General features: G+C 36.5%; 1 protein-coding gene across 1 annotated transcript; it reads left to right on the top strand.

Annotated features, from left to right (window-relative positions):
- The first annotated feature begins 467 nt into the window (after nucleotides 1–467).
- On the top strand, nucleotides 468–18,637 carry LOC129726803 (uncharacterized). Its single transcript, XM_055683958.1, has 3 exons — nucleotides 468–511; nucleotides 17,881–18,217; nucleotides 18,279–18,637. The coding sequence occupies exons 1-3, from the start codon at nucleotides 481–483 to the stop codon at nucleotides 18,571–18,573; spliced, it is 663 nt and encodes a 220-aa protein (XP_055539933.1). The 5' UTR covers nucleotides 468–480; the 3' UTR covers nucleotides 18,574–18,637.
- Nucleotides 18,638–18,896: the final 259 nt, after the last annotated feature.

The following is an 18,896-nucleotide window of genomic DNA, read 5'->3' as shown; positions in this document are numbered from 1 at the left end:
CTTGTAACATGTCAGCTAGCTGGTCCGTATGCATGAAAGAATATCGATACAAATATCGCGTTTTTCAGTATCGATACGGTCGAGTATCGGACGCTTGTGTATCGATCCAAAAAATCGAAATATCGTCTCAAAAGTATCGATATTTCCGATACCGATACAATATCGCCCATTGCTAAGTGGCGTACCTAGCGGTCGAAAAGGTGACTAACGCTTCTGTCATTTTCAATTTGTCTTCATAATTTCACGTAAGTGAACTATATTGGTATTTAAGATATTTGGAATAAACCTTTGTTCGGCGGCAGCTCTAGAAAATGATGTTTGCAACTGGCCCCAATGACTTTTTTGAAAAAAAAAGGTTTTTCTTATGTTAAATCCAACAAACATGTTCAGTTATTCAATTTTCCATAAAACCTAATCCTTTCATATTTTTTACAGGTTCCTTAGGGCCAAAACTATAAGAGAAATATTTGTTTCGGGTTGATGTATATCCTTTGGAAAAGAAATTTTTCAAGTACGTTTTGACATAACTTCCATTAATCATTTTTGGTAGTTGTCCAGAAACCGGAAATTGCCATTTTGGATTTGACGTCAAAAACAACCAATAAATACCACCGAAGTATTCGGTCATTTTCGTAAACCGGATATCGCCATTTTGGATTTGAAAAAGGCGCCTGGATTTGATTTCCGATCTCTGAGAATCATAGCGATTCCAGGATGTTCTTTTTGGCTATTTTCATAGGCGCCAACTTTGAGGGGGTATAGCACTTTTCAATTACTTAGCGTCAAGACGTATCGCACGCAAAACTTTTCTAGAATCAGATAAAACATTCAACGTTGCAATTCCAGATTTTAAGTTGCCACTTCGGATTGAAAAATGTCGTCAGACGTCGATTTTTGACATATGTGCATTATTTCGATTTCTGGAAACCGGAAGTAACCATCTTGGATTTTAAAAGAGCGTCTTGAGTTGATTTCTGGTTTCTTGGCATCATTTCGATTCCATAAACACCCATATTGGGTTGTGCTCGGTGTTTGTTCTACGGAAACCGGAAGTAGTTATCGTGGATTTCAAAATGGTCTGTGGAGTCGATGTTCGGCCACTGGCTGTTATTTTGATTCCAAAAATAATCATACTGTAAGGTAATTGATCATTTTCGGTAACCGGAAGCCATGGCGGCTTGTATATCTAAATAGTTTATGCATATGATTTCCGGTCTCTGAGCATCATCTCGGTTATGGAATCAAAATTTTAACTGTTTTTCAACAACCGAAAGTTGCCACTTAAAACTTCAAAATGGCGTCTGGGACGATTTTTGGGCTATGTGCATCATTACGATTACAGAAATGCCCGTTTTGGGTGGTGTTTGGTCATTTTCGGAAATCGGAAGTCACCATCTTGGATTTAAAAATAGTATCTAGAGTTGATTTCAAGTCTCTGGGCACTATCTCCATCCCAAAAGTACTCATGTTGGGTGGTATTCGGTCATTTCCGGCTGTTTTTTTTTTTTGTAAACTGGAGATCCACTCTATGAATTTCAAAGTGGTGTCTGTAGCCGTTTCGGTCTCTGGGTATCATTTTGGTTTCATGACAAACCATAATAGTCAGTGTTTGATAATTTTCTGAAACCGGATGTCGCCATCTTGGACTTTAAAATTGCGTCTAGATTTGACTTCCAGTCTCAGCACTGTTCTGGTTTAACGAATACTTATATTGGGTGGTATTGGACCATTTTGGAACGTTTTCCAGAAACCGGAGAATGCCATCTTAACATCTTGGGCCAATTTCCGGCCTCTAAATATTACCTCGGTTTCGAAAATACCCTTATTGGCCTTCTTTCAATTCTAACTGGTCGAAATCTGAGTTCAAAACAGGTCTCGAGATTTTTAACAGTTGAAGAGTTCTCATCATAACATTACAATTTTGCCGCACATTTAAAAAGGTAAGAAATTTCCCAATCCACTGTTGCGAAAGCGAAGTAAATCTGTTGGAAACCAACATCATTAAAACACCCTTGAGACTTAAAACACCTTGCAATCAAATTAAATGATGATAAAAATTAACGATCTCTACTTTGCAATACAAAAAAAAAACAAATTTATGAAGTATTAGACAATCTTCTTATATCTATAAATGCAAATGTCTGTCTGTCTGTCTGTCTATCTGTATGTCTGTCTGTCTGTCTGTTCCCTATAGACTAAAAAACTACTGGACCGATTACCGTGAAAATTTGTACATAGGGGTTTTCGAGCACGGGGAGTAATCCTAAAATATTAGTTTTGCTCTATCTCATAAGCGTAGGCAAGGAGGGGTGAGTTTGTGTTTCATGAACGAGAAAACCTCCTTCACGATAACAGTGTAAACTTATATACAGATGTTTTTGAGTCTGCGATGTATTCTTACGTCGTTACTGCCCGACGACCTTTTTGAATCTCAGAGGCGTTGTAAGGATGAGAGGGGGGAGGAGGTTAACAATGTCAACCTTTGATGATTCTAAAAATGCTGGACCCATCAGTATTAAATTCGGTTTGTAGAATCTATAGTAACTGATAAATTTCATGACTTTGAATTTTACCCATTCCTTAAGCGTGCCAAGCGAGGGGAGCTAATATTTGTTATTTGTAAACACCCAAACACATAAATTGATCACCGTTTCAATTTGTATAAGTAAGTTCTGAAGTATGTTTCTATAACATTGATTTTCCTGTATCTCAGTGGCGTAGTAAGGAGGAGGGTGCATGGTGTCGTACACAAATTATGTAACGCATTAAGGGGGGTGGAGGAGGGTTGAGTCTGCGTTACTTATCGTTACGTATGGTGGAGCGAGGGGGGGGGGGGTAGTAGAGACAGTTACGTAACTGTGATGTTTGCTCGAAACTGAAAATTTCGGACGGGGATCAAGCTGTTCAGCGTTACGTAATTATAGGGGTAGGAGTCATATCGAACGATGCCTATCGATACATAGGGGGGAGGGGGTCTGAAATCTAGATTTTTAGCGTTACGTAATTTGTGTACGACGCCTATCTATATTTATATCCATATATGCGAATGTCTGTCTGTTCCCTATAGACTCAAAATCTACTGAACCGATTACCGTCAAAATTAGTACATAAGGGTTTTCGAATACGTGGAGTAACTCTAAAATATTAATTTCGCTCTATCTCATAAGCGTAGGCAAGGAGGAGTCAATTTGTACTCTGTAAACATGCAAATGTTTTCTACGATAACCGTGCAACTTGAAATACAGAGGTTTTTTGGTATGAAGCGTAGTTTTGTGGTGTTGCTGTGTCATTTGGAAGTTTTCTGTATTCCATTCGCGTTGTCAGGGGGGGGGGGGTGACGTCGTCACCCTTTAACGGTTTTAAAACCGCTGAGCCGATCACCATTAAACTCGGTGTTTGGAAGCTATAGTGGGTGGTATATTTCAACGACTTTGAATTTAATGTATTTCATAAGCGTGGCTACGGGGGGAGGCAATTTGTTATTTGTAAACTCTTTGAAACCTTACTTGATTACCGTGTCAATATGTATACGTGAATTCTCAAGAAAGTGTCTATGACATTGATTTTTCCGTCTGTTCTCAGTGGCGTAGTCAAGGGAGAAGGGGTATATCGAACTGCAATATTTGCAGAACATCGAGAAATTTATCATGAAATTTATATACAGGGGTTTTTGAGTATGATGCGTGGTGTTTACATTACTCTGTCATTTAAGACTTAGCAATATCCCAGTGACGTAGTTAAGAGAAGGGGAAGGAAGTGGATGAATGTTGTCAATCTTTATTAATTTTGAAACCGCCTCATCGAATATCATATAACTCGGTACACAAAAATCCTATAGCAGCGTATTTGTTTCAATTAATTTTATTTTTTTTCTCACCAGCGTGATCAGGGAGGAGGCGTGCGAATATGTTATTTGTATACTCCTAAATCATACACGATCATCGTATCATTATGTATCCCAAGTATACAGAATACTCAAATAAAGGGTAAATGTGATATTGTTTTTTTTTTTGTTTCATAGTGGCGCAGCTAAATCATTATTCCTATCATCATTTCAATTTATTTCTATCATTATTTAAATTTAATTGTGAGAGTTTTTAAGCCTAAAGAGTGTTATCATGACATTGAACACTGGGAAAATATGAACCAAAATACCCACCTGAAATATAACCTTTTTTTGTAAAATTGGTCAATTAATCGATTGGTGATATTCTCATCCTGTGCAGGGCACGGGAAAAGATCTGTATTTCCAAAAATACGCAAATAAAGGGTGAAAAAAAGCGAAACAGATGAATTCCCGTGCTCTGCACAAAATAAAACCATCACCAATCGATTTATTGGTGCTAACAACCTGGAATATAGATTTTTTATGTAAAATAGATCAACAAGTCGATTTGTGATGGCAGGGCACGGGAAATGCTCTTTCTTGTCCCTGTTTGGCGTTTTTTTTTGCGCGTAGTTCTGAATCTGAGATTATATCTAGACACCGGAAATCAACCTAAGATGTCAAGATGACGTTCTTCGGTTTCTGGGAAACATTCTAAAATGGCCCAATGCCACCCAGTATAAAGATTTCCTAAACCAGAATAGCACCAAGACCGGAGATCAAATCCAGACGACATTTTAAAATCCAATATGGCGACTTCTGGTTCCAGAAAATAATCAAATATCACCCATTATGGTTATTTTTGGAACTAAAATGATATTCAGAGGACGAAAATCGACTCCATTTGAAATCTAGGATGACGATTTCCGGTTTCCAGGAAACAGGCCCAACATGACCAAATACCACCTAATATGGGTATTTTTGGAATCTAGATAATGCCCAGAGACCTGAAATCAACTCTACATAACATTTTGAAATCCAAGATGGTGGATTCCGGTTCCGAAAATGACCAAATATCACCCAATATGGGCATTTCTGTAAGCGATATGATGCACATAGGCCAAAAATCGTCCCCAGATGCCATTTTGAAATTCGAAGTGGCTATTTCCGGTTGCTGGAAAACCGCCAAAATAGTTATTCGAGAACCAAGATGATGCCCAGAGACCGGAAATCAAATCCAGACGCTATTTAGAAATACCATGGCGACATCCGGTATTTTTGGAAACAAAATAATAGCCAGCGGCCAAAAATCGACTGCACAGACTATACACAGACGACCTCTGGTTTTTGAAAAACAACCTATAATGACCGAACAGCACCCAACATGGCTATTTCTGCAATCGAAATGATGCCAAGAGACCTGAAATCAACTCAAAACGCTGTTTGTAGAACCAAGATGGTGACCCCTGACGCCTTTTTTATTTCGAAGTGGCGGTGCGTCTTGAACTGTCCTACAGATCAGACGTGTTTTCGGTTGCTTGTGGACTGGTCTTTGACTGCCTATAGCTTCAAAGTTTGTGTTTTGTCAGTGTGTCTATTAAAGACAACCTGAAAGTTATTTCCCATCAGTCTTTCTCAAGACTACCTATTTTTGAATTTAACATTTGTTTTAACTTTTTTCGTATCACCTGAAATGGAGGGACGAAAAAAGAAACCACGCATCGCTGCGGGGAGGAAAAGAGAGGCATCTCTTTCTGGCACTTCGAGTGTCTGTAGTGACAATCCTTTTGATATTTTGCCTGAGCAAGAAGCTGGTGAAATGGAAGTTATTTATTTATTTATTTATTTTATTCAAGGTGTTCAGCACAATAACGGCTATTTACACCTACTTTTAATCAGAGTACAAATGTATAAAATCACAATTCATTAAATCTAGATTTTTGGCAATTACAGAAGTGAAATGCATTATTAAACATATCTTATATACTAAATTTGTGAGTACAAGCCTGTTGCTTTCAAATAATCAAATAATTTTTTATAATTTGAAGTACTGTTATTTGACAGAATTCTATTAGTAATACCAAATTCCTCTCTCTCTGTATCAAATTGTTTTAATTGTAAACATTGACAAGTTCTGCACTCTCTCGTTCGTTTGATTTGTATACAATGTCTCTAAAATTGCTTTCAATTCTGCCGAAAAAACTGATTATGCGCTTGGAAGATGAACTTGGATAGAATGTTTTTCACTATAACACGCGAATCCGGTACAATTTTTTATTTTTGACCCGTCCGTGAATATGAAAAGATGATTGGTGTATTTTTTGCAAAGTTCTAAATATTCAAATTTTAGTATTTGGACATTGCAATTTAATTTGGTTGTGTAATGAAGCGAGTAGTCTATCCTTGCTTTCCGAGCAGTCCATGGTGGGAATAGATGAAATCCTCTAAACAAAGGATTTCCTAATTGAATTCCTGTTTCTTCAAGTAATTTTTCACTTCGGAATCGAAAAGATTTACACTTTACCGTTGAAGCTGAAGTTTTATATGCATTAATAGGATGGTTTTCAATAGATACTATTCTGGTTCTTATGTTCAACATTTGCATTTTTCTTCTCCAATGTAAAGGTTGTACACCAGCTTTTGCTAGTATGCTGGCGGTAGGGCTTGTTCTAAAAGCTCTGGTGGCTAGTCGTGTGCCAAGGTGATTGAGGGAGTCTAATTGTTTCAGTAATTGTCCTGTGGAGTAAATCACTGATCCATAGTCTATTTTTGATACCACTAAACTCTTGTGTAGCATAACTAATGTCTTTCGATCTGAACCCCATGTGGTATTAGATAAAATACGAATTAAACGAATTGCTCTCGGAGATTTGGCTTTAAGTGTTTTGATGTGATAGGTCCAAGTCAGTCGGTGATCGAATATCATGCCCAGAAATTTGTGTTTTTCGACAAATTTTATCTGATGTCCTTGTAAATGCAAAGTTGGGTTGATGTTGCAATTCCTTATTTTGCAGAAGTGGGATTGCTTTCGTTTTTTCAACAGAAAATTTGAACCCAGTTCTGGCACACCAATTGGTTAGGTTATCAAGTAATGATTGGAGCTCTGATTCAATATTTTGCAGGTTTTTACCATTAGAGTAAGCGGCGAAATCATCAGCAAAGGAAAATCTTGCTACTTTTTTAGGATTTACGTTATTTATTGAGTTTATGGCCACCAGAAAAAGCGTTACACTTAGTACTGACCCTTGTGGGATACCATTTTCACTGTCATAATACGATGAATAGGTGTTACCAACGCAAACTCTAAATCGACGATTTTTCATAAAATTGTTAATAAAAGCTAAAATATGACCGCGAACTCCTATGATGTAAAGTGTTTTGATGATATTGTGTTGCCACGTTAAGTCATAAGCTTTTTCAAGGTCAAAAAATATTGCAACTAGGTGTTCTTTTGTAGCAAACGATTCTTGGATAGCTGTTACTAGTGATACTAGGTTATCCATGGTGTTTCTATATTTTCTGAAACCGCTTTGTGTCGAGTTAAAGAAATTGTTAGTTTCTAGGTACCAAATTAGTCTTTGGTTAATAATTTTCCCCATTACTTTACACGTACAGCATAAAGTAATCCATGGTGTTTCTATATTTTCTGAAACCGCTTTGTGTCGAGTTAAAGAAATTGTTAGTTTCTAGGTACCAAATTAGTCTTTGGTTAATAATTTTCTCCATTACTTTACACGTACAGTTAAAGATATCGGGCGTTTATTTGCCGGGAGTAAAGGATTTTTGTTCGGTTTTTCAAAACTTCGATTCGAAAAGATCTCATTGTATGTATCTAGTAGAAAAGATTTCGATTTGAACGTCAGATTTTTCAACATATCATAGGTGATATCGTCTGGCCCGGGAGACGAACCTTTGAAGCTTTTGATAGCGAAGTCCAATTCTGCGTATGAAAATTTTTCATTTAAGGGAGATGGGCAATCAACAAAGTCTATACAGTCAGAGGCCTCAGCTATTGCTTTGAATTGCAAAAAGTTCGAAGAATAGTCATTTGAACTTGAAACGAAAGAAAAGGTCAGCCATTTCTCGTTCTGTTGATCTCGACTTTCGGGGTGATGGCGTCCATTGCTTTTTTGATGAAGAATGGGCTTACCTTGTCCATCGATTTGTCTCCATCCAGTCGTTCAAGAATCAAGAAACGTGGTCCGTTATCATTTCCCTCCAGACGAATTATTTTCATGAGCTGAGTCTCATTGGAAAGTTCTCGATTGACACCACGTTTATTGTTTTGTCTATACTTCTTCGGTGTTATATACTGATTTGTGTCTAGAGCATCACTAGGCAAAGACTCGAAGCGTGAGCCAAATGCCCAGGAGCCTCCTCCGAGGTCTTCACACATAATCTTTTTTCGACACTGAGCACTTTTTTGTAGATTACTTTCACTACGGGAAGAATTAGCTAGTGACCTTGAACGGTAGAAAAAAATAGACTAATCGTAACTGACGAGCTATCCAAAAACGTGTTACTCTCACGAAGGGAAAGCTCCGAATGGAAGTTATTAGTAATGAAACTACAAAATGTAAAATCTTTAAAAAAGGAGAAAGTTCCACCTATTGTGGTAACTATTTCTTCTGAATTCAATATTTTCAAAAAGGAACTTTCAACGTTTGTTTCTGACGTTAAAGTTACCTATCTAATTGGTCGTAGAGGCGAATGCCGCTTATTAGCCGACTCTATTAAGGGTCGTAATCGTCTTATTCAGTATTTAACTGAAAATATGTATAATTTTTTTACATATGACACTAAGAGCGCCAAGCCGTTCAAGGTCGTATTGAAAGGTCTCACCAACGATCAAACCGTTGATGAGATCAAACTTACTTTGACAGAATTACTTGGCATAGCCCCTACACAAGTAATTCTAATGAAACAAAAATCACGAGGCGAAAACAGTCAGCGAACTGGAATTTCCCTTGTTAATTATTTAATTCATTTTAACCGCAGTGAGGTTAATAACTTAAAATTTTTTGAAAAAGCACATGCTTTATATAACGTGCGTGTAAAGTGGGAAGTTTATAGGAAGTTTGGCGGAGGTGAAAAGCATATCACCCAATGCCGTATTTGCCAACGTTATGGCCATGGTTCCAATTTCGCTGTGCGAATTGTAACGGCAACCATATGTCAAATTTTTACCAATGCCCAGTCCGTTTAGCAATTGTTAAGGCAAGGCAAGGTAAACAAATATCAATTTCCCAATTAAATCAAACTTCAAAACAAAATTCTCCAAGCGTACCAGTACCACCCACTTTTCCTACTCCTTTGCATACTCGTTTAACATATGCACAGGTTACTGGTAGTTCGAACATTCTACCGCCTAATGTTGGTAGTTCGAAAATGACCGTTAATATGGGAGGTAAGCAAAACACGGTGGAAAATAAATGTACACCTATTACCCCAGCTAATATTGCTACAGAAAATATTTTTTCTAAAGTCAACTGCCTGGGGCCTATTACGGCAGGTAAACTTTCTTTTCTGCAACAGGCAATGTTCGATCTCATGAACGCCATGTTGCAGGCAAAATCAATGTTTGAAGCCATTCAAATAGGTACACATTTTACAATTAAAATTGTTTCTAATTTAAAATTTAGCAATGATTTTAAATAAACCGATCAAAATTTTAAATTGGAATGCTCGCTCATTTAAGGCCAATGAGAATGAGCTTTTCAATTTTTTAACAGCAAATAATGTGCATATTGCAATTATTACTGAATCATTTTTGAAACCTAACATCAAAATATGATCCCAATTACGTGGTTCATAGATATGATAGGATTCAGTGTTCCGGCGGTGGAGTTCAAACATCGTGCTCTTCCCCATCTTGAGACGAAAGTTATTGAAACTTTGGGAATTGAAGTTCAAACTGAACTTGGGATTTTATTTATTGCTGCAGCATATTTACCATTTCAATGCACACGCGAGCACAAAAATGATTTTAAAGGTGATTTACAAAAACTCACCAGAAATCTTTCGAATTTTTTTATAATCGGTGATTTTAACGCTAAACATCGATCATGGAATAATTCTCAAAGTAATTCCAATGGCAAAATTTTACTCAATGATTGTTCTTCAGGATACTATTCTATTTTGTCTCCGAATAGTCCTACATGCTTTTCTTCTGTAAGAAACCCATCAACAATTGATTTGGTGCTAACAGATCAAAGTCATGTATGTAGTGATTTGATCACACATGCTGACTTTGATTCTGACCATCTTTCAATAACTTTTTCTTTATCACATGAATCTGTTTTTTTTTGTTATTATTGTTTTTAACTATAACAAGGCTTATAACAAGGGGGAAAGATACAAAACTCATATTGAGAATAATTTCAATAATGAGCTTTTTTTTGCAACACGAAGTGAATATTGGTTCCGCTTTGGAAGCATTGAAATGTGCAATTGTTGATGCCAGGAATTATTCTGTTCCAGAGGCTCAAGTGAAATTTGATTCACCAATAATTGACGAAAATCTTCAACTTCTAATTCGTTTGAAAAATGTTCGCAGACGTCAATATCAACGTTCTCGTGACCCTGTTTTTAAAACTATTTATAAAGATTTACAGAAAGAGATTAAACATAGATTTGCTCTTCTGAAAAATCAAAATTTTAAGACTAAAGTTGAAAAATTGAAACCATATTCAAAACCCTTTTGGAAGCTGTCGAAGATTCTTAAGAAACCTTCGAAGCCTATTCCAGTTTTAAGAGATTGTGAACGTTTTCTTGTATCCAATGAACAAAAGGCTCAAAGACTTGCTCAGCAGTTTGAGAGTGTTCATAACTCAAATTTGAATTTTGTGAGTCCAATTGAAAATGAAGTCACACGTCAATTTGATTTAATTTCTTCCCAGAATTTTTTACCTGCAGAAATAATTGAAACTAACTTGAATGAGATTAAATCAATTATTAAAAATTTCAAAAATATGAAAGCATCTGGTGACGATGGAATCTTTAATATACTAATCAAACATCTCCCTGAGAGCACAATGGAATTTTTAGTGAAAATTTTCAATTGCTGCTTCAAAATTGCATATTTTCCCAAATTATGGAAAAATGCAAAAATTACTCCAATTTTAAAACCGGATAAAAATGCAGCTGAAGTTTCAAGTTATCGACCAATCAGTTTGCTTTCTTCAATAAGTAAACTGTTTGAGAGAATTATTCTTAACAGAATGATGTCACGCATCAACGAAAATTCAATTTTTGCAGATGAACAGTAAGTTAGCAACTAAGTTAGTTATAAGTTTACTTCCAATTTTCTGACAAGTAGGTTTAAATCCCTACGAACGATAAGTCCTAATTACGAAAGCAAACAAATCCTAACAATTAAAATTACAAATTTTTAACAGTGTTGAGAAGTCACCATTTCCGATCGGACACACATACCCATTACTTACTAATATATATCATAAAAGCTACTAACAAATCCCCCTTTTAAAAAAAATTAAAATAAAATATTTCGAAGTGGCAACTTAAATTGCAACGTCGAGTTGTTGGTAAACAGCCAAAAATGATCATTCCAGAATCGCTATGATCCCCAGAGATCAGAAATCAGATCCAGGCGCCATTTTAAAATCCAGAATAGCGTTATCCGCTTTCCGAAAATGAGCGAAAACCACCCAATATGGTTGTTTTTGAAACCCAAACGATACCCAGAGGCTGGAAATCGACCCCAGACGCCAAGTCCAAAATGGTGATTTCCGATTTCTGGAATACAACCAAAAATGATTGGTAAAAGTTATATTGATACAAGATAGTCCATTGTATATTGATACAATATATTCCATCGTAATTTTATCAACTAACAGAACAGAATTTGTGAAAAACCGATTGCTTCCGATTGCTGGAAATCAGCCAAAAATGGTCATTTCAGAATCAAGATGATAACCGGAGACCATAAATCAAATCCAGGAATATTTTTAAATCCAAGATGGTGATTTCCGGTTGAAGGAATACAACCAAAATGGCGAAGTACCAGTCAATATGAAATATCGAGAGAATGAAAAATTTCCATTCAATTCTACTATCAATGTTGATAGTAGAATTTAATGGAAATATTTCATTCTTTTGATATTTGATATCATTTTACTAATACGCTCAAAACGATTTTTTTTAAATTCAGCCAATTTGGTTATTTCCGGAATCAAAATGATGTTAAATATTCCTAAAACCGGGAAGATATCCAGAGGCCGGAAATCGACACCAGATGTAATATTAAATCTTTTCAGGGACACTACACAATTTTAGAGGGTTATTTTATTAGTTTTTGGAGTGAGAAGTTTTCTTCGAACTTATTCTTAGCGATCGTGCTCGAATGCGAGCAATGTAACAAATAGCATTATGTTGAGGTAGTTATCAAAATAGATGAATACCCTTTCCATCAAAATAGATGGATACCCTTTTCACATACACTTTTCAAATTATTTTGAACCGAAATAACAAATTTGTATTTGCTTACGTTTACTTTTGGTTGAAGATTAGGAATATTTTAGCTATTCCTAACCAAAAAAATAAACTTAGTAACAGAACATTCCGTCATGTTTCTAACATTTTTGACTATTACTATTTCCCCGAATGTATTCGTTAGAGTTTTAATAGAAATTAGAACATTGGAGAAACATGATTCAGGAATACATTTCTTTAGGGAGAATACATACGGCCTTATAGATACTTGGTAATGTTAATATTTGTTTGAAATTATGTATATTTGAGAGATATGCGGTTGTCGTCGTAAACTTAATGGCGCAGCAACGCGGGCCGGGTATTAGCTAGTTAAAAAATAATGAAGGTTGTTGCAATTCCCCCCCTTTCTTTAGCTACACCACCGAGATACAGAAAATTCAATATGACTGAATTCGTATTTGTACAGAATAAAACAATGATCATCTTTGGTGTTTCGAAGTGTTCATGTTTGGCGTTTAGGAGTTTACAATGAACAAATTTGTATTTGCTACCCCCTTATATCCGCTTTTTCCCTTTCTGTATGAGTTATACATAATTTAAAGTTTTTGAAACATATATGCTACTTTGTTATTTGTATTTACCGAATTAAATAACAATTGGTTAAGCAGTTTAAAAATTAATAATGGTTGACCACATTCATCTACCCCCCCCCCCCGTTTCCCCTAACTACGCAAATGAGGTATAACAAAGTCTCAGATGACAGAGTTGTCACAAAACCACGTCTCATATTCTATATATTAACTTTCACGATGTGCATTTTAATAATTTACAAATAATAAAATTAGTACACCGTCCCCCCTTACTACGCCACTGGGATACTAAGAAAAACAATGTTATAGCAACATACCCACCAATCGAAGGAAGTAGTCACAGTAAGCAAGTTAGGTGTTGCAGAGCTTACAAATAGTTAATTCACAACTTCCCCCCCCCCTCCTTGCCACGCTAATGCAATATAAAAAATTCAAAATCGTTGAAATACAACTGCTACCATACAACCACGCTCGACGCCTGGGTTCGAATCCCACCGCCGACATAGGTGTCGATGGTTGTGAGGTGGCGTGATCCACTCACAACCAACCCAAACTGGTCTAGATTCAATCCTAGCCGACACCGGGAGATTTTTTGAGGCGAAAAATCTCTGGGATCACGCCTTCCATCGCATGAGGAAGTAAAGCCGTTGGCGCCGGTCCGTAAATAAACGGGTCGTGAGTTAGGGTCCTGGGTGTGGAGTCGCCTCCCTGGGCGTCGGTGATTGGCCACAACAGTGGCGGAACTAGACCGACGGAAAATAAGCGAGAATAAAAAAAAAAACTGCTACCATAGATTCTACATACCGAATTTATTTCTGATCGATCCAGCAGATTTAAATTCATCAAAAGTTAACATCGTTTACCCCTCTCCCCTCCTCGTCCTTTCGACACCTCTGAGATAAAAAAGGTCAATCATAATACAATAACGACGCAAAAATACATCGTAGACTCAAAAAATCTGTATATAAGTTTACACTATTATTGGGGAAAAAGTTTCTACGGTCATAAACCACCAATTCACCCCCCTTTGCCTACGCTTATGAGATAGAGCAAAACTAATATTTTAGGGTTACTTCCCGTACTCGAAAACACCTATGTGCAAATTTTCAAGGCAATCGGTTCAGTAGTTTCTGAGTCTCTAGGGAGCAGACAGACAGACAGATATTCGCATTTATAGATATAGATAGAAGATGTGATCAATCAGAGCATATATTACAGGTTAAAAAGGCTAGCAAGGCCATATGGGTTGACTTTTAATAAAAGCAGCGAAGAAAATCAAAAAGAACGAAAAACTTGCTGCGTTCTATGACCTAAATTAAATAAGTTTTTTTACCGAAAATGTCCGGGGTCCGGAAAGCATTACCCGGTCCCTTCCGAAGTCCGGATGGCTCCGTTCCGATCCGGTCCGGAAAATAATCGGACTTTAAAGGTTCCGGTCCAATCGGACTTCGGACCGGACTTTTACCGGACCCTACCCGGTCCGATGTCGAACACTAGAGAGGATATGAACATCTTGTATATTTGATACACTTTGCTTGTATACTCTCAATGTGCTCTTTGAAAATAATTTTTAAGAAACATTGCTCTCTTTTTAAGTAATGCGAACCCATTCTAGTTTGAAAAATGTTGAAATTCTGGTTTTTATCTATATCTATAAATGCGAATGTCTATCTGTCTGTCTGTCTTTCTGTCTGTTCCCTATAGACTCAAAAACTACAGTACCGATTACCGTGAAAATTTGTACATAGGGGTTTTCGAGTACGGGGAGTAATCCTAAAATATTAGTTTTGCTATATTTCATAAGCGTAGGCAAGGAGGGGGGGGGTTGAATTTGTGTTTTATGAACGTGAAAACTTTCTAACAACACAAAGTTTTACAAAGTTAACAAAAAAAGTTAACAAAGTCAATCATTGATGATTTTAAAACTGCTGGATCGATCTGTATTAAATTCGGTATGTAGAATCTATAGTAGCTGATGTATTACAATGACTTTTAACTATTCCATATGCGTGGCAAGGGAGGGGGGAGAGGAGATGAATGTTGTCAACCTTTATTAATTTTTAAACCGCTTATCCGGTTATTATTTAATTCGGTAAACCCGGTAAACACCCAATATCGGTATTTCAAATGGTGCCCAGAGACCGTGAATCAAATCCAGACGCCGTATCAAAATCCAATACGGCGATTTCTGATGTCAGGAAATGACAAAAAATCACCCAACACAGTCATTTTTGTAATCGAGATGATGCACGTTGCCAAAAATCGTACCCAGATACTATTTGAAATCGAAGTGGCAACTTTCGTTTGCTGGAAAACAGCCAAAAATCGACAGTCTAGAACCGAGATGACGCCCAGGTATCGGAAACCAGTCCAGACGCTATTCAAAAATTCAAGACGGCCGGTCACCGAAATTACCATATACCAATAATAACGGCCGAGAATCGACTTCATTGACTATTTTGAAATCCAATATGACGACTTCCGATTTCTGGAAAACAACATATAATGACCGAACACCACCCAATATGGGTATTTCTGGAATCGAAATGATCCCAAGAGACCTTTAATCATACAAGACGCTGTTTAGAAATCCAAGATGGTGACCTCCGGTTTTCAGGAATCTCTAAACATCACCCAAAATGGGTATTTCCGTTATCGAGATGATGTACATAGTCCAAAAATCGACCCCTGACCAGTGCTGATAAAAGTCATTTTCCCCAGCAAAATTCTTCGAAAATTACAGCCAATCATTTTCAATTTTCACTTCCAATGATCGCAGCACTCTTTCAGATACACTAGATTTTCGTCCTAGTAACGTGCTGTTATACTCAAATGAAATAGATCGCGCGCATCGTTCACGGTTACGGAATAAAATTTGACGACAAATCCAACCAAATAATCCACTCCAAAGCGAAAAAGAAAAACAAACAGTCCACTCAACCAAAATGAACCTCACCGAAACACTTTTTCACTGACACTGACCGTTGCCTCGACAATCTTCGTTAACTGTTAAACTGATTTTGTTGTCTTGCTTCCATCGCATGAAATATAATGAGGTGTTTTGACAGTTCACTTCCATGCAAAAAGAGGGAAGGGAGAACTCTGAAAGGATTGTAAAAAAAATAACGTTTATGGATGCTTTTCTTCACTTTCACTCAAGAGTGTCAACAAATACCAACCCTGCCCCTGACGCCATTTTTCAATCCGAAGTGGCAACTTCCGGTTGTGGGAAAAAGGACAAAAATATTTATTTCGTAATCAAGATGATGCCCGGAGACCGGAGAACAAATCCAGACGCCTTTTTGTAACTCAAGATGGCGATTTCCGGCTACTGGAAACTACCAAATACCACCCAATATGGGTGTTGCGCAGAAGCAAAAGATTGACTACAGACGCTATTTTTAAATCTGAAATTGCAACGTTAGGATGCTGCAAAACAGCGGAAAATGATCATTCCGGAATCGATATGATACCCAGAGATTGGAAATCAAATCCAGATGCCATTTTAAAATCCAAGATGGTGATATCCGGTTTTCGCAATACCGAATACCGAATACCAGGCGCCAAATCCAAGATGATGATTTTCGGTTTCTGGAAAACACCCAAAATGATGGGTGATAGTTATAGACATAAACATGTTAATACAAGATAATCCATCATAATTATTGAGCTCATCTTTTGTAATCGTTCTCGAATGCAATAATGCAAGCCATGTTACAAACAGCTTTATGTAGTTCTACGCCAAAATTTGCGGTTGTGGCTTTGAACACAACATTAAAAAATGAATATCTCATTAAAATTAAAATAATTTGGACGGTACCCGGATAACTGTCTCATAATGAAACACAACATGTAGAGAAAACGGCGATTTAATATTATCCGTGAATTTTCGGATTTCCAGCAATTACATCCAGAACCAATGACCATAACAGTTTAATGGCAGCACAAGTTTATCGTTGAGAACAAAAAAACATGGATGGAATTGGTTTTACGTTATATAACTTGAAAAAAAAAGACAAAATGGGACAACATATGCGGGCACATTTCAAAAGTACTCGCATATTTTGTCCCATCACATATAAATTCAACCAGCAACCTGCAGTATCATTGGCAACGTAGATTGTACTACAGAAAAACAAAATTAGTCTAGTTAATTAAATGTCATACTTCTATATGCCTAAAATAATACGATATACACAAATCTGGAGCAACATTATATGTTTGCAGTTTGTACCACTATGCAGTGGGACTATAATGCGGGTACTTTCAATATGGGACAAAAACAACTTGGTATTTTTTCCATGTTTTTCCATACAAAAGTATCAATTTTGATTTTTTTCCAGAAAATATGAAAACACTGACTGTATAGGCACCAACATTTTTATTACTAGATTATCTTATAATGACGGAAATAATTGTTTACCACCCAACTTTAACAGTTGAGGTGGTTATCACAATGAATGGATACCCATTTATTTGTAAAATACACTCTTCAAATTATTTCTAATCGAAATAACCGACTTCAATTCATTCATGTTTAGTATGTGGGTCTTTTTGCACGTGTTGCTTGATTAGAGACTTGGATAATGCTTGAGCTATTCCTAGTCAAAATAATAAACCTAGTATCAGAACATTCCGTAAAGTTTTTCAAATTCTTTTCAAATGTATTTGTTGGAGTTTTGATAAATATCGGAGCATTGTAGAAACATGATTCAGAAAAACAGTTTTTAGGGGAGAATACATATAACATGGTAATGTTAATATTTGATCAAAATTATGAACATTCGATAGATATGCGGTTGCCGTAAACCTAATGGCGCAGCAACGCGGGCCGGATATCAGCTAGTAAACTATAAATATAAACAGGTATTTTTAATTATTCAAAAGTCATGTAAGTTTTACGTATATTTCACGTACATCAAAATATGGCACATATTTCCTGGACCAACTTCTTGCAAAAAATAAAATGTTAAATTGTTTTACATTAATGAGATGTGAATTTTCATATTACAGGTATTTACAAAATAGCATTCAATCATGAATCACTGGGTTTACCTAAGGAATTTATTGCAAACAATGTATTACCTTTTTTGTGGCCTCTCTCAATCGACAATGGATTGACTGTACAACAATACAAAAATGTGATGATGCTTATAAAAGAGTTAAGCGAAAGTGTCGAATCGGAGCACGTTCACAAACTGCAACATCTGAGCAAAGATGAGAGTAGTTCATTGCAACTCAACCTCTCGACATCTGAGAAGCAAAACGTATGTTTTGCCAGTGATTCAACATCAAGTATTAAAAAAATTCATTTAAAACCTGTGACACACCATGGAAGAGATAATCTAAAGTAATTGATTTCGAATAATTATTATAGAACATAGAACTAACGTTTATTATTTTGTTTTCAGTTGCAAACAGGAAATTATCTCGCCTACATCAAGTAATAATGCTTGTTCTACACCTTGGATATCTTACGCAATATCGCAGACAACTGATTTACAGCCGCAACGAACATATTTATCCACAAGCTTCAACATGAATTCAATTTCTCAACCTCACTTCTTCGCAAATGCCGAAAGTTCGAATAGTGTTTCATTAAGCTCATCGTCTTTACTTCAACCCGCCAAAGTAATGGGTTCAAATGAAAAACGTGATCAAAAAACCATTTTGACAAAAGAGGACATTTTAGAATTTCTGAAGTAGTATAAAGATCCGAGAATAATACATTGCGTCGTCCAATAAATAGTTTAGTTTGAGATCACCGTCACAGTATTGTTTTATGTATAATCGCCAACGCACTCGGTCTATAGCAGCCTGTATTTGAGACGAGCGCTATTTTAGCGAGTTTGTTCCCTAGCATTCTTACAACCTGCACATTGTATCGTTCCAGCTTCTGCGTCTAGTAAGACGGGATAAAAATCAAAACCTAATGATTTTGTCGAAAGAACACAGTGATGTAATAAGGAAAGCTGTTCATTACCTTCAGAGCTACTAATTGCATAAAAGTCTGATAAGATTACCTGAAC

The sequence above is a fragment of the Wyeomyia smithii genome, chromosome 1 (assembly GCF_029784165.1).
Source record: "Wyeomyia smithii strain HCP4-BCI-WySm-NY-G18 chromosome 1, ASM2978416v1, whole genome shotgun sequence".
Classification (NCBI taxonomy): domain Eukaryota; kingdom Metazoa; phylum Arthropoda; class Insecta; order Diptera; family Culicidae; genus Wyeomyia; species Wyeomyia smithii.
The sequence above is the reverse complement of the archived record's forward strand: the minus strand, read 5'-3'. Positions and strand labels throughout refer to the sequence as shown.

Coding starts and splice junctions, on each gene's coding strand:
- LOC129726803 (XM_055683958.1), top strand. CDS start 481: ATGTATATCCTTTGGAAAAGAAATTTTTCAA. Junction 512..17,880: donor TTGGAAAAGAAATTTTTCAA/GTACGTTTTGAC, acceptor TTCATATTACAG/GTATTTACAAAATAGCATTC. Junction 18,218..18,278: donor CATGGAAGAGATAATCTAAA/GTAATTGATTTC, acceptor TTTTGTTTTCAG/TTGCAAACAGGAAATTATCT.